The sequence below is a fragment of the Doryrhamphus excisus genome, chromosome 11, assembly GCF_030265055.1.
Source record: "Doryrhamphus excisus isolate RoL2022-K1 chromosome 11, RoL_Dexc_1.0, whole genome shotgun sequence".
Lineage (NCBI taxonomy): Eukaryota > Metazoa > Chordata > Actinopteri > Syngnathiformes > Syngnathidae > Doryrhamphus > Doryrhamphus excisus.
Window position 1 is genome coordinate 13,434,791 of NC_080476.1, and position 16,999 is coordinate 13,451,789.

At 43.4% G+C, this 16,999-nt stretch overlaps 1 protein-coding gene across 1 annotated transcript in view; it reads right to left on the bottom strand.

Annotated features, from left to right (window-relative positions):
- Positions 1–16,999, bottom strand: part of specc1 (sperm antigen with calponin homology and coiled-coil domains 1) — a 52,637-nt gene that overhangs the window by 6,171 nt on the left and 29,467 nt on the right. Inside the window, exons 8-13 of the mRNA XM_058086644.1 lie at positions 15,788–15,963; positions 9,950–10,107; positions 9,057–9,160; positions 8,850–8,925; positions 8,112–8,256; positions 5,824–5,926 (exon numbers count right to left, since the gene is read on the bottom strand). Coding sequence (XP_057942627.1) covers positions 5,824–5,926; positions 8,112–8,256; positions 8,850–8,925; positions 9,057–9,160; positions 9,950–10,107; positions 15,788–15,963 — 762 coding nt within the window. The remainder of the gene's footprint in view (positions 1–5,823; positions 5,927–8,111; positions 8,257–8,849; positions 8,926–9,056; positions 9,161–9,949; positions 10,108–15,787; positions 15,964–16,999) is intronic.

Genomic DNA, 16,999 nt, shown 5'->3' on the forward strand with positions numbered 1-16,999 from the left:
TATTTGGCTGCGCCTGGAGTGATTTAAATAACGACTCAGCACATCCACACGCCAAGTGTCTCCAAGACCTGCACATGTATACGTGTTTGGACCGCTACGCACCACAAATTATATTACAAATCAATGAATGCTACATTATTTTCCTCCCTTGTTCACTGCAGTTAATAAGTGGATTATTTTTATACAGCGTATTTACGTCCTTTTAAATACATTATTAGAGCCCTGCAGACATGATATAACACCCCTATAGTCACCTTTACACTTGTATTACACAATACAGTAGCGATAATAGTAGAAAATAAACCATCCTGGAGATTAACTCAGATGTTAGTATTGGTGGCGTACTTCCTGGTGTCTCAATACAACTAATACTACAACTATTATGTTATCATGAGTATACGTGCTAACGCATGATTACAGCATGGATATCAAACCAGTGCAACATTTCATAGTGGAAATCATGGGTGTAATGGGTGTATCCCAATGACGGCATTGTAAGCTAGCTGAAATTAACTTAATTTTTCCCGTGTTAGAATGCACAGAAAAGGGAAGGAAATTGGATTGGGAATGATGGAAAAAGTCCAAAAAAAGTGCAGTTCCCCTTTAAAGGTGCACGTCAAGATTACAGATTACAGATTACATATATTTTTATATATTTTTTTATATTTGGATTTTCCTGCGTTTAGCCATTTTATGCTTCAAAATGGCCAAATTATGTAAAAAAATATATATTTGAACACTATTAGAGCATTTAACAACAACAAAACAAGGGATTGAGGGAGTGAGGGAGCGAGGGAGTGAGGGAGTGTAGTAGGGTTCATTCCAACATTACAAGAATTTACACCCACGTTTGAAGCTTTTTTTCCTCCCACTCCTGGGGGGTCCATTCCTGCCTTTTCCGTGTGTGTGTGTGTGTGTGAGAGAGAGAGAGAGAGAGACAGTTCCAGTTTCCCCAGACAAGGCCGGATGAGCGGTGGTCCGTCAGGCCCAGCCGAGTCTACCGCTTCCAGCCTTGGCTCATTGTTCCCATGTAAAACAAATAGGACCTTTATTTTTGTTTAGCTTGGATGGTTCATGAAAATGTTCTAAAAGCCTCCACAGATGGCCCAAATTGGGACATCAAAGTGGCGGAAAAATATACAGTAGGAGACTAGAGTGCTTTTCCAGTAAGCACCAGTAAAGTACCAATAAGCACCAGTAAGCACCAGTAAGTACCAGTAAGTACCCCCATACCCCGTACTACAGCCAAAGTGGATTTCCCTGGAGATTACCAACAATGAAATAAGTTGAAACCCCAATCTTTACCCCTGGTAATGGTGACAGGGTGACCGGGTGACAGGGTGACAGGGTGACAGGGTGACCGGGTGACAGGGTGACAGGGTGACAGGGTGACCGGATGACCGGATGACAGGGTGACAGGATAACAATGACAGGATGACTGGGTGACTGGGTGACTGGGTGACAGGGTGACAGGGTGACTGGATGACCGGTTGACCGGGTGTCAGGGTCACAGGGTGACAGCGTGACAGGGTGACAACGATGACAGGATGACTGGGTGACAGGGTGACCGGATGACAGGGTGACAGGATGACAGGATGACCGGGTGACCAGATGACCAGATGACAGGGTGACAGGATGATAACAATGACAGGATGACTGGGTGACAGGGTGACTGGATGACCGGTTGACCGGGTGTCGGGGTGACAGGATGATAACGATGACAGGATGACCGGGTGACCGGGTGTCAGGGTGACAGGGTGACAGGATGACAGGATGACAGGATGACAGGATGACAGGATGACAGGATGACAGGATGATAACGATGACAGGATGACTGGGTGACTGGGTGACAGGATGACCGGATGACAGTGTGACAGGGTGACAGGATGATAACGATGACAGAATGACAGGGTGACCGGGTGTGAGGGTGACAGGATGACAGGATGACAGGATGACAGGATGATAACGATGACAGGATGACAGGATGATAGGATGATAATGATGACAGGATGACTGGGTGACAGGGTGACCGGATGACTGGGTGACCGGATGACAGGGTGACAGGGTGACAGAGTGACAGGATGACCGGGTTACCAGATGACCGGGTGACAGGATGACTGGATGATAACGATGACAGGATGACTGGGTGACCGGGTGACCGGATGACAGAATGACAGGATGACAGGATGACAGGATGACAGGGTGACAGGGTGACAGGGTGACAGGGTGACATGAAATATGGACGCAAATAACCAAAGTTAGGTTCCACACCTGTGACAAAGTATGCTGTGACATCACACATGCGACCTGTGTTTCCATCTGAAACAACATGGACGCCCCCGACTGTTTCTCTTATGAAGACCATCTAGAGGAAAGTATTTGGAGTTGTGACTTTCAAGTCTACTTTAGTTCTATTTCAAAGTTGAGGGGCAAATCTTCTCCTGTGATTGGAACCCGGTCAGGCTGCACGGTGGTCTAGTGGTTAGCGTGGCTTTTCTCCGGGTACTCTGGTTTCCTCCCACATTAAAAAAAAAACATGCTAGGTTAATTAGCCACTCCAAATTGTCCATAGGTATGAATGTGAGTGTGAATGGTTGTTTGTCTATATGTGCCCTGTGATTGGCTGGCCACCAGTCCAGGGTGGAGAAGACAGCTGGGATAGGCTCCAGCACCCCCCCTGCGACCCTCATGAGGATAAGCGGTAGAAAATGAATGAATGAATAGAACCCGGTCTACTGTAGGGCAGCGTTAATCAGAGCCAGATTAAGATCCTCACTCATCAATCACCCCAACACCCCCACCCCCCCATGTGAGCCCACCTGGGGCTTCCACCAGCACATGATTTAAGGCACGTAGGCCACCGTCCCTCCTTTCATCACAGCGTTTTCACCCTCAAAGCCTGCAGTAAATAAGCAGCGTGTTTGCACAGCATGGAGGCTGATAGGACACAATCAGTTCACACGCTCCACTGCTCCACTGCGCGCTCTGGTCCCCCTGAGACGATGATGGCCCCCGCTTGTCTCTGGACTCCGACACTGATTAGGCATACGATGTATACTATGTATGCTATGTATGGTTTACCTGCACACAGCAGCTCACCTGTTGTACCTTCTCATTAGGATGGCGGGAATCAAACAGCGAGTCGCACAGAGGTGACCTTCTCATTGCTCCCCCACCCCCACCTTTGTCGTAGCGGCTTTGCTGACAGATGCACACGTCCCAATCCGGTTAGACTTTCCCTTCCGATCAAAGTCCGCAGACAAGACGAGTCGTGTGGATCAACTGATAAGAACACTGACCTTATCACGTTCAACCTGGCGGTGACAGACCGCCGCCATGATGATGATGATGATGATGATGATCCAAAGCCATACAAGCTCTATGAAGGATCCGTCATGCTCTTAAAGAGACGGTAATTGGTGTCCTCGTGACGCGCTAACAACCTGACCTTTACACAGGCCTTCCAGGCCCGACATGGCGTCTGACAGCGACCTTTACCCCTGCCCGGCATGGCACTCGGGTCGTCACCCGCCAAGCCGTCACGCGTGTCCGGGTGCCGCCCCTCAACTTGACTCTGTGCCACGCTAGTACGCATGCAGCACGGGCAAACCATTCAGCATTCTTGCTAACAATGGCTAAACGGTACCAGACCCGACTAACCCGGGCTGGACCCAGACTTCCGGGTAAGTATTACAATCCCTTTTTCCAAGCGTCATACTGTATACGTGAAGAAGCGGACGATGCGTTCGTGTTTGTTTTGAATACGTCGCCCGCCCGTACGGACGCTTTAAAGCGATTTGGCTTATTCTTCTTCTTCTATCTACAAATCTAATTCCATTTTCCACTTAGGAGCCGTCTCGGGTTTCATGGGATTGGAGCACAGCCATCGCATTAGCGCCGACCTCCGTCTGATGCTCTACCGTGGTGTTGCGACGCCATGCGTGTGTGTGCCGGCTGGCATCGTTATCTTCGATATTGCCGCCACAAAGGATTTGCATCGTGTTGACTCAACACGACTATTAAACTTTATAATCAGGACTTATTACCGACAGTTATGGTTATCAACTAAGTCATTCCCGATCCGGATTAAGTCATGTGCTTTGCAGTGACTTACCAGTGTCCAACTCCAGAGAACCACAACGTTAGCAAGAGCTAGTTGGCACACTGGCAAGATACCCAAGATGACACGGACGAATGACGTAATGGACTTCTTAACCGGGTATTAGAGGGCAAACTGGGCTCCATGGATACCAGGAACACAAAACAACAACACCAACGCATCAACAAGGAGACGCGCATACGGACAGTGGGAACATCCATGGATAAATCCAGGGTGGCTGCAACACGGCTTCAACCTTTCCGTCATGTCTGCACAATACTGATTGCATCTCCCGGCGTGTCCTTGAGCAACCAGGTTTACCAAATCCCAGGCAACTTCAACTAAGCCGTACATGTAACAACAAAAGGTACTGGAGGTCCTAGAAAGCAACCCTGGCCGGGAATCCAACCTTGGATATGTTTTCATGACTTTATTCCATATTATAACCTTGTTATTATTTTTGTTGGCTTCTCATATTCGGACTTATTAAAATTAAATTAAAAAATTATTTATTAATTAATTAAAAATATATATACTTATTTTTTCTTTAATATTTCAACTCTATGCTGCCAACATGACAATATTTTTCCTTATAAAATTACAAGTTTATTCTGGTAAAACTGTAATTATTTTTTTTGTTAGAATGCAACTTCATTCTCGTGAAATTACAGCTATTTTTTCATTTATGACGTATTTCCAACTACTTGTAAATTCTTTCATATTTATGACTTCATTTTTGCCGTAACAAAATTTTAATTTTACAAAATTACAACTTTGTTTTTTTTCATAATAATATTTCTAAATTCAATTAAACTTTATGCTACTAAAATGATCACCTTGCGTCATATGACAGTATTCTAATAAAATTGACATTTTCCCTTGTTAGATTGTTAGAAGTTTTTTCTTTTACTGTTTTCACTTCATTCTCGTAAAATGATTTTTGCCTTTAATAAAAATTAATCACATTTTGGTTACTTCGATGGATAAATCCGGGGTGACTGCAACACGGCTTCAAATGGGAGTTTTATTTACGTCTTAAATGACTCGTTTACTCTAACGATGTCTACTATTACGAGTATAAAGCCATCATTGACAGTATTATGTTCTCTGATTGTGTATATATGTATATATATAAATGTAATGGTAACTATAGGGGTGTTATTTCATGTCTAGAGGGCTCTAATCATGTTAAAAACTATATTTAGAAGGTAAACAGGCTTTGTGTGGCATAGCTACTAAGATATTCCATTTATTAATATTGGCCCACTACGGAAATTCACCTATCATGGTTAAGACTGGAGCCAAAGAAGTGATAAGTGAGGGACATTTCCCACTCCCATCCAGAGCTACGGACAATTAGAGTCTCCAAGTAGCCGAACAAGCACCCAAACGCATCACAACAGTCAGTTTTCCTCCCGAATGCTACATTTGCTAACCGACGTCGTCGAGCCGTTGAAGCCTGTGGCGTTTGTTTTCCACTCCAACTCGGCAAATATCTGTTACACACTACTCGAGCCGCTCAACTTTTTCACACTCTTGTCAACTTGTGTCCACTATCACCACATAAAAGTCGTCTTTCAAGTGAATTAGTTTAGTAAGTCAGTATTTCTATTTCAGTTTTGTATTCCATTTTTTTGAAAGGAACCGTGGAAGACAAGAATCCTGACGTGAAAACGCCAGAACTTGCCGAGGATGTGAGCAAGGTCAGAGGCCTGCGATCCTACCGGATAGCCTTGTGTTTTCTTCTGGCACCACTTCAGTAACGCGTTCCTCTTGGATCCGCCGTACTCCTGCGCCAGGCCGGCCAAGGGGTCCTTTCCTTCCACGCTGTCACCACGGAAACAAGACACAGGGCCACAGTGAGAGAGGGCCACACACACTGATACCATATTCTAGTTCAGGGGTGTACTAAGCAGCAAAAATGGAGGGAAATATGAAGAAAAAAATAAAGAAAATTGCATTTAGATGAGATAATAATGAATGTGAATATTTAGAAATATGGGATCCATTTTAAATAAACTTAAAAAATTGTTTTTCTTCCTTTTGTAAATAAGGAAGAACATTCTTTTGCTGTTTTATTTGTCTTTTCTGTTGTGCTGATTGTTTTCAGTGGACCCCCCCCCCCCCCAAGGGTGCTGTGGGGGTTGTGGCTGGGGTGGAGTTGGGGTTGTTTCTTTTTCATTTCCTTTGTTACTTAAACAAATTGGAAAAAAGGCGTTGTTTTTTTTCAAGTCCTAATATCCTGAGGAAGAAATGTGTAATTAGGCTGAGAATAATGTAACAAGATTACCATTAAATAAAGTCAAAATATTTTGGGATAAAGTCAGAATATTACAAGAAAAAATAAGAATAAGGCTGAACTATTTGTATTTTTTGTAATGTAAAGTTCTTAAAAATAGGCTTTGTCACCCATAAAAGCTCAAATGGAGGCTCTTTATTCTTGCTGATAAACTTGTAGGTTTACAAAATGTAAAATACTAAAAGTGCCCCCCACATCCTCAGTGGCAAAGGTTCGGGCCCCCCTGCACTCGTATTATTCAAGTAAAAGTGCAAATATTTCCATATTCTGTCACTTGTGTGTTGGTTTGGTACCGTGAGGGTCGGACAAAGGAATAAACATGCTTATATATTTTTGGATTGGATTTCACTAAACTGTAAGTTGGGCCAAATACTTAAAGTATGGAGTACTGGGACATACCGTATATTCCGGTATTTTTTATTTCACTTTTTTTCATAGGTTGGCTGTTCCTGCAACTTTTATTGCAGCGCGACTTATAAATGAAAATATATATAATTTCACAGACAGCCACAAGAGGGCACTGTGGACTTTCATACCGATATCTCCTACTTCTTAACAATTTCATATTTAAACAGTAGACGTTAGCTTACAAAAATGACAGAACACACATGCCCCGGTCATCTTGCCTTCCAAGATGACGTAATGTCTGTTTTGGTCACATAGTTAAAAATTATAATAATATAAAATAAAATAAAAAATTACCCACCAAAAATGCGACTTATACTCCAGTGCCACTTATGTAGGTTTTTTCTACCTAATTATGCATTTTTGACCTTGTACGACTTATACTCAGGAGCGACTTATCGTCCAGAAAATACGGTAATTGTGCAGTAGGTCATCCAGATCTTTCTAATAAAACCTTCCAGATGTCAAACCAAAACCATCCCTGAACCTTCTCCATGCAGGTTAGTACGTCGCTTTCTTACACCATGGTTGACAAGGTCATCATGGTTGACAAGGTCATCATGGCTGACAAGGTCATCATGGTGGTGTTTGTGTTGCAGCAGAGGCCATGGGAAGACCAAAAGGCTCGCCGGTCGTTGCTCCCAACACGGCCCCTCTGCTGCTAAATTCATTACACTTCTCTCTTTGAGGCAACGCAAAGCAGAAAGCAGCGACATCCTGTCAGCTCGTGCGTCAACCCCCCCCCCCCCCCTCCCCCTTGCCCCCACTCCTTTAAAGGGCCAATGAAAAAAGATAATCAGCTGACAATCACTGGCAAAAAAAGACGGAATGAACAATAAGCGACACTGGTCGGACGGGTTTATCAATGTCAACAGCGTCAGGGTGTGTCGGGGGGGGGGGGGGGGGTGCGGTGGGGTGGACGTCTTTGGTCGGAGTCACTCTTACAACACGGCGGCTTGTTTTCAAAAGTCAAACAGCGTGCAATGCAGACAATATATGCACACACAACACAAAGTCCTCACGGCATCCTGTACCATAGACGCTAGCAGGTGAAATTGTTAGGACCGTCCTAAACACAGCGAGAGCCAAGATGGACGTGATTTGGAATGATTTTTAAAATAACATTCACAAAGAGTGAAGTTGATGCAGTGTAACTTAACGGTGGAAAAGCTTTATGCTAGGCTACTTTTTAAAACATACTGTATGTATTTGTGTGAAAGTATTAGTATCAAATCGGAATCGGCAATACCAGCCGGAATTTTGGGACTGACAATCTCGGAGCGACAATGGAATGGCGATTAGACCCACCCGAGGTTGTTGTTGTCCTGGTTGTAGCTAAAGGATGCCGTGCGGCTTCTTAGGGAGGCGGGGCTTTTGAATATGGACTCCAGTGACGGACTCTTCCTCATCAGGATGCTGGATTTCAGGTCTTCCCCGCAGCCGGAATAAACACCTGGGGATGGAAAAGGATGAGATCTGGCCTGAAGACACAAGGTCATCATTCGTATTATCTTATGTTTGTATACTTGGAAAATCATCTTTCCTTTTCTGATGCTGTTGTTGTTTTTTAGTTTTCTTTTTCAGTTTTTTTTAAAGCGGCGATAGATGGGCCGAAAAAAAGCAAATGGCCCCCGGCTGCACTTTGTTGCCCCACCCTGTTCCAACTGGTGCGCCCGATTTCCGATGTAAACATCTGGAAATAAAAGCTGACATTATGCTATCTTGGCTCATATTCGTCATTTGATGTCAAACCCAAATGTTTTCAAAGCCAAAATAAAAATGACCTCATCATGACCTTGCAACAGTTGTGGAGGTCACGGTATGTCCTCATATTATTGACAGAAAATGAGAACAGACATTACGTTACATCGGAAGAAGCAGGAAGCTGCCCACGGAAGGATGGGACATCCTTTGACTTGGGCAGCGCTAATCTACCTCTGACCTTTCCGTCTCGCCAAAGGCACCGACTTGTGTTGCCAAGGTTACCAAAATCACTCCTAAAGTGGGATACGGATGCTGTGAACGAGGAGCATCTGCGTTACGTACGCCGAGGATGAACAAAGTCTCCGTGACCGATTGGCGTCTCCAGCAACTTGGACAAGGGTTTGATGTACGTCTGCCGCTGGAAGAAATAAAAACACGGAAGATCTCATAACCGAGGAAGCAGCCAATACAAATGATGGAAGTTGCGTTGAGTGACAGAAAAGTACAAACGCCAGTCATCATTTTCCAACAAAGCAGGTCGTTACTAACCTGGATGGGTGAGACGGCCGCCGCGGGCGCCGTACGCAAAGTTGGTATCCCGCTCAGCGGACTTCTAGGTGAGCTGTGGATTTGTCGTGCGTGGCCTGGTCCATCTGGAAAGCATAACCACATCCGTATAATATAATACAATACAATATCGAGATATCGTCATATTTCATTTGTGGTTAAGTTAGTGTGGATTTTGACGCTGATGCACGATTCCAACATAATCACACATCCATCCCAATATTATAATACTGGATCCGATACTACAATACAATCCTTTTCACTTCTCGTCTCGGTTTATTTTTACAAATACATATTTATGACACGGGCCGCACGGTGGAGGAGTGGTTATTATTTTTACTTTACATTTTGGAGAGGAGCGCGCAGACCTCACAGCTAGGAGACCAGGGCTCAATTCCACCCTCGGCCATCTGGAGTTGTGTGGAGTTTGCATGTTCTCCCCGTGCATGCGTGGGTTTTCTCCGGGTACTCCGGTTTCCTCCCACATTCCAAAAACATGCTAGGTTAATTGGCTAACTCCAAATTGTCCATAAGTATGAATGTGAGTGTGAATGGTTGTTTGTCTATATGTGCCCTGTGATTGGCTGGCCACCAGTCCAGGGTGTACAAGACAGCTGGGATAGGCTCCAGCACCCCCACCGCGACCCTCGTGAGGAAAAAGCGATAGAAAATGAATGAATGAATGAATTTTGGAGAGGATCCAGGAAGAGTAGAAATGTACAGTATGCATGACCTTACATGACCTTCAACGTATGCGGCTGGGATAACGCCATCTGTTTCCTGACCAAGACCAGCTGAGGTCACACAAAACGACACTTTGCAAAGAACCCACATTTTGGGAATTTTGGTATGTACATGTGTGTTGCAGCGCTCACTTTGCCCAACGGTATCAAACGACTGGATGAGGGACTGGACTGTCGCTCCAGGGTCCGTGTCGGCATCCCCACTGGCGTCCACGGGTGGGCTCTGCATCACACCGCACCAGGGATGGCGGCCGTCTCGTTCCGACAGCTTTGAGTCTTCGCCTGGAGACCTAAGAGACCAGGATATCGGATGATGTACAACCGGAACATTCTCTAAAACTGGTTCTAACCTTTAAACTGAATACTTCCTGGTCTTAAAGCTGGGACGTCCAAACCTTTTCCACCGTGGGGCAACTATTTTCATAATATTACAATAACTTTTATTATTACAGACGGTCATACTTTCTTCATAAATAATCTTTCCACATTTTTTTACTGTAATATTTTGACTTTATTCCATATTATAAACTTTTTATTAGTTTTGTTGGCTTCTCATATTCTGACTTAAAAAATATATACTTATTTTTTCTTTAATATTTCAACTCTATGCTACCAACATGACAATATTTTTCCTTATAAAATTTTAAAATATTATTATAAATTATTATTTTAAAATATTATTAAAAATAAAACAAATATAATAAATATAAAATAAAATGCAAGTTTATTCTGGTAAAACTGATTATTTTTCTTGTTAGAATACAACTTTATTCTCCTGAAATTACAACAATTTTTTCATTTCTGCTGTTTTTCCAACTATTTATAAATTCTTTCATGTTTATGACTTCATTTCCATAGTTTGTCGTAACAAAATTTAAATTTTTACAAAATTACAACTTTTTTTTTTTCATAATATTTTTTAATTCAACTTTATGCTACTAAAATGATCATCTTGCGTCATATTACAGTATAAATTGACATTTTCGCTTGTTGGATTGCAAGTTTTTTCTTTTACCGGTTACACTTCATTCTCCTAAAATGACTGCTGATTTTTGCCTTTAAAAAATATATATACTGTGGGCCAATAAAAAAGAGCAAATAGCCAGGGGGCAGACTTTGGACCCCCCAGTCTTAAAGTGCCTCCCATGATAAACAGGGGATGGGGAAGGGCTTCAACTCACCTTTCAAAATGCAGGCTGACGGAGACACCCCCCCTCCCTCCTCCAGTATTCCTGGTGCAATTTCATTTATTTGACAAAACCAATCTAGCATTCTTACAGTCTGTTGTGGTTTTCCTTATGTAGTATTGTATTTACTGTACATAATACAGACAAAGCACTACTGCTTTTACCTTTTTTTTTTACTTTCTTTTGGTAAAATTCAGATGTTGACACTTTGAGCACAAAGTAGCACAGCATGGCTTGTTTGGGGAAAAACACACAAAAGGACTCCAAGTACTACCTGAGATCCTGCAAGTATGTGCCCTTGGAAGTATTCAACACTTGGCTCATGGAAGAAAGGTCAAATAAGTCACATGACCAGCTTTGAGTGAGCATCATACACAGGTAAGTAGGTTGCAGCACAATGGTATGGTCTTGTGTTGGTATGGACCATCGGCACGGTAACTTTAAATACAATACAAGGGGCTTGGGGGGGGGGGGGGGTGAAGGGAAATAATGACAATGCATATATTATAAAAGAAGAGCATATTCTGTATATACATAGCAGAAGTGTCCCCAAAGATAGGACCGGTCCACGTTATGGTGTTACAGTGACATCTATTGGCGGAATATAATACTGCACAAATACAATCTATACAATGAATGTCATATGAGCAATTCTCCTTTCTTGGAAATACAAATAGAAATACAAAGTGTGTGATAAGAAGTATTTCAAAAGAAAACTGCTCTTTTTTTGGAATCCCTCCCCCCCCATGTGAGACCAGAATCCCTTCCACGTGGGTTCCACATTCTGGAGACAACATAGAAAATAAGCTCTGCTTCTTCCTACTCCTTTTGTAGGAGGACATGTGGAAATGTGATTTGAATGATGTGATCTATTCCATTGGAACCTGTATGTATGTTCAAAGTAAAGCAAACCAAACCATCACCATCACATAGGGATTGTAATTGATGGGCAACATTAAAAGGTGCAGGTTCCTTCAACTGGTAGGTCAGTAGGTTAGGGACCGAAATGGGCAGCAATCTGAAATATTACTTTTTAAAAACATGTTACACCCCCCCCCCCCCCAACAATGGTTCATTGTTTTGTAACAGATGCATTAATTTAGCTTTAAAAAGGCACAAATGACTTTGCACAGTAGAGGAACATATTAAATATATTTGATCACATCACAAACACAAGGAATAATAACCAGACGATACAATCAATAGGTTATACAGGCGTAGAAAACAGAGTGTGATGTTTATGCAGGAAAAGAGAGTGACCCTGGCCAACGTGGCTTAGAACGACGGCTTTAACACAGTTCATCTCTCAGAGATCCACGTCTCCACGGCGGACATGACTAGTGACCTTCCACCGCTGTCTTGGTATCAAAGGATGCAGAGGGGCCCATTCTAAAAAAGGAAAGAAGAACTATATAAGCAAATGTAAACATTCTCAGCCATTGGGATAATTTTGCACAAAAAATTTAGACCTTAGAGATCTAATGTCTATTTTTAAAGAAGACGCAACCAGAAGTCCACCCCATGCACGAGTCTAAAATGTCATCCATTTTCAAAGAAGACGCAACCAGAAGTGGACCCATGCACCGATGAAGATGTTATGCATCTTCATCTGAGGCAGATGTCATGACCTTGGAGTCCAGTCATGCCGTGCACGCCTGCAGAGGGGCGAGGGTGTCCCTACAAAGACCAGCAGGTGGCAGCACCTCCGGCTTGTATAAAACCAGGCCAAGCAAAAGCAGATGATGGACTAGTCCTGCAGGGGCCTCCTGCCTAGCGAGGACATGGATGTGAACTCAGGCTGAAATGGCAACACCAGGTCAAAGGCGGGAGGTGAGAGGAGAGCAGCAGCACAGAGGCCAGGAGAGACAGGCTAGCAGGCTAGCAGGCTAGCGGGCTAGCAGGGAACTCACCTGGGCTTCGTCTTTGGGAGGTGTCACAGGGAGGTGCTGAGGTGCTGGAGGTGGGGAGCGGACGCAGCGTAACCACGCAGCGTAACCACGCAGCGTAACCGCTAATCTTGGCTAAAGTCGGACCATTTATTCGTTATCCTTAAATCCAATTTTTTATGTGGTCGTCCATGCCATCAAAAATGTGGCCTGCCAATGTGAGCGTCTGGGATGGACGCCGCCGCCCGCATTGTCATGTGGTCACGGAAGTAGTGCATTTGGGGCAATTTCAAGGATTTAGTGAAGCGGGAGTGAATATTTTCTTGGGAAGCACATGAAGAAGAAGAAGGTGAGAATTCGGGCGGAGGCAGGTTGTTGCCACATCGGTTCCAAGGAGCGTCGGTGCTGGGACACGGCTGGGATTCGCCTCCCTGACACTTGGGAGATTCATTTTAGGATGACAGAAAGAGCTTTTGCCCACATCAGTGAGTGTGTTTATCTGAGTCTCCGTAAGCACGGCAAAACACGAGACCTGACCCTTCAGACAGTATGATGAGGAGGGGCCTCAGAAGCACCCAAAAACGGCAGAAAATGCCAATATTTGAGGGCTGTGATTTTTGACAAAAATGATAAGGGGTTAGTATGTTGTTTTTTTGTTTTGTTTTTTTTTCAACTTGCTTCTAATGCACTTTTCTGGTCAAAAAAACACTGGAAACCTCACACATACTCAACAGGGGCCCCAGAAGCACCCAAAACGGCAGAAAATGCCAGTGTTTGTGGGCAATGACTTTTGACAAAAATGATAAGGGGTTAAGTTGGTATTTCTTTCTTTTTTTTTTCAACTTGCTTCTAATGCACTTTTCTGGTAAAAAAAACAAAACAAGGGAGACCTCACACACACTCAACAGGGGCCCCAGAAGCACCCAAAAACGGCAGAAAATGCCAATATTTGAGGGCTTTGATTTTTGAGAAAAATGATAAGGGGTTAATATGTTGTTTTTTTGTTGTTTTTTTTTCAACTTGCTTCTAATGCACTTTTCTGGTAAAAACAAAAAATAGAAAACCTCAGACACACTCAACAGGGGGCCCCAGAAGCACCCAAAAGCGGCAGAAAATGCCAGAATTTGAGGGCGGTGATTTTTGACAAAAAAAATGTTTTTTTCAGTTTTGCACTAATGCACTTTTCTGGTCAAAAAAACACAAAAAACCTCACACACACTCAACAGGGGCCCCAGGAGGACCCAAAAAGGGCATAAAATGTTCGAGGATGGTGATTTTTGACAAAAAACTGTGTTTTTTTTCAGTTTTTTCAACTTGCTGCTAATGCACTTTTCGGATAAAAAAAACACTGGAAACCTCACACATACTCAACAGGGGCCCCAGAAGCACCCAAAAGCGACAGAAAATGCCAGAATTTGAGGGCGGTGATTTTTGACAAAAAACTTCGTTTTTTCAGTTTTTTCAACTTGCTGCTAATGCACTTTTCTGGTCAAAAAAACACTGGAAACCTCACACTCACGCATCAGGGGCCTGAGAAGCACCCAAACATGGCAGAAAATGCCAGTGTTTGAATTTGGTGATTTTTGACAAAAAAACTGCGTTTTTTTCAGTTTTTTCAACTTGCTGCTAATGCACTTTTCGGATAAAAAAAACACTGGAAACCTCACACATACTCAACAGGGGCCCCAGAAGCACCCAAAAGCGACAGAAAATGCCAGAATTTGAGGGTGGTGATTTTTGACAAAAAACTTCGTTTTTTCAGTTTTTTCAACTTGCTGCTATGCACTTTTCTGGTAAAAAAAAAAAAACACGAGAAACCTCACACACACGCATCAGGGGCCAGAGAAGCACCCAAAAACGTCAGAAAATGCCAGAATTTGAGGGCGGTGATTTTTGACAAAAAAACATAAGGGGTTAGTATGGCGTTTTTTTCAACTTGCTTCTAATGCACTGTTCTGGTCAAAAAACACTAGAAATACTGGACAGACAGTGAGGTCTTTGCCAGATGGCGGCGAGTGGAAAGGCTCTGTCCCACACTGCCTCCGAGATACTTCCATCAGTCTCCTATGGAGCCATATGACATTCTTTTGGTCCATGGACCAACCATCATTAACATTAACACTGACACTGACACTGACATGAACGTCAACATCAACCGAATAATGCATGTTCTTGGAATGTGGGAAGAAACTGGAGTACCCGGAGAACAAAAACACACAGGGATGGTCCACATAAAGATGGCCAAGTTTTGAATAGGAAGCCAGACCTTCCCAATCTCCTGACTGTGCCACCAGCGTACGGCCCTTCCTTGGATCCAGCAGAAGAAATGTGGGAAAACCGACTGGTTAAACAGGCAGTGGGACAGAGCCTTAAAGGGGAAGCAGCTTAAAGTAGTAACACACAGCGTGAACTAAGGAACTAAATCATGTCTACATTAAAACAATGAAAAGATAAGCTAAAATAGCAGCAATAGAAATATTTCTTACGTCATAAATAGATGATTAATGGAGACGACTATTCATATGGGAAAAGGGCAATAGTCTGGCCTTAAGACAAAAGAATGGCAGCCCAAAGCAGGGGTGGGGGCAGGGTTGTTCAAGGGGTGACCTGGGGGCCAGTTGCAACATTTGCACACTACAACACACTGTAAAAATAAAAAAATATAAAAAAAAAAAACCTGCAAAGACTGTCAAAACGGAGGCAAGGGTAAAATATAAAAAGGTTGATATTGAAAAGTTGACATTAATAACTAATAATAATAAAGATTTGTTTACCAGATAAAAAATGTACACATGAATATCAAAGCGCGTATGTGGCGCTCGGTGGAAGAAGGTTGGACCCCCTGGCTTACGGGACTTGGAGGAGGGGGCTCGGCGCAGGAAGCGCAGCCATCATACCTGACATCTTGTAGCGCCTCCAAGTCGGCAGAAATCTTGGCACTGCGAGCCTGCTCCTCCTGCAGCTGCCTCCTGAGCGTACGCAGCTCCTGTTGAGCCTCCACCTTGATGTCGTTGGCGACCACCACCGCCGTCTGGAGGTCGGCCTGGAACCGACGCCACTCATCTTTTTCCTCCTGGTTTGGATGGAGAGAAATGTGTTTGTTTTAAGGCCAGTTATATTCCTTTCCTGTTATAATGCATGGATCATGGAAGACGTTAAAGAACACAGTACACATAGTCATGTTTTGAACATTTATGTATTAAAGGGGAGCTGCACGGTGGATGAGTGGCTAGCATGTAGGCCTCACAGCTAGGGGACCCGAGTTCAATTCCACCCTCGGCCATCTATGTGTGGAGTTTGCATGTTCTCCCCGTGCGTGAGTTAGTTTTTCCCGGGTACTCCGGTTTTCCAAAATTCCAAAATTTGGCGACTCCAAATTGTCCATAGGTATGAATGTGAGTGTGAATGGTTGTTTGTCTATATGTGCCCTGTGATTGGCTGGCCACCAGTCCAGGGTGTACCCCGCCTCTCGCCCAAAGACAGCTGGGATAGGCTCCAGCACCCCCGCAAGGATAAGTGGTAGAAAATGAATGAATTAATTAATTAAACGGGAGCCATTATGCTAATTTTTCCACTCTTTGTCTTGAGTTGTCTCCTATAGAGCAGCTACACACAATAACCTGTACAGAACACTTTTTAGATCTTCCAGAATCTGCACCTAATCCAGCTGGATTTTTTATTATTATTTGTGCTTCCTGCCAAAACATAGTTTTCATTTATTCCACCCACAGCCCGCCTCTGGGCATGCCCACTCCGCTAAGTTTGAAGTGTTTTCTTCTATTAACTATTAGGAAGTTCGCCCCTCTGTGACATCACAAAGGAACAGTTTTACCACGCCTTTTGAAACCGAGTGTTTTGAGCCATCCCAAACTTCTCCCAGGACTCACTTCCAAATGATTATGTGAAATTTGGTATCATTAAACAGGAGAATACAACATTCAAACTGCATTTATAGGTCAGAAAAGTGGGAAAAGTACAATACAGTGGGGCAAAAAAGTATTTAGTCAGCCACCAATTGTGCAAGTTCTCCCACTTAAAAAGATGAGAGAGGCCTGTAATTTTCATCATAGGTACGCTTCAACTATGAGAGACAAAATGAGAAAAAAAAA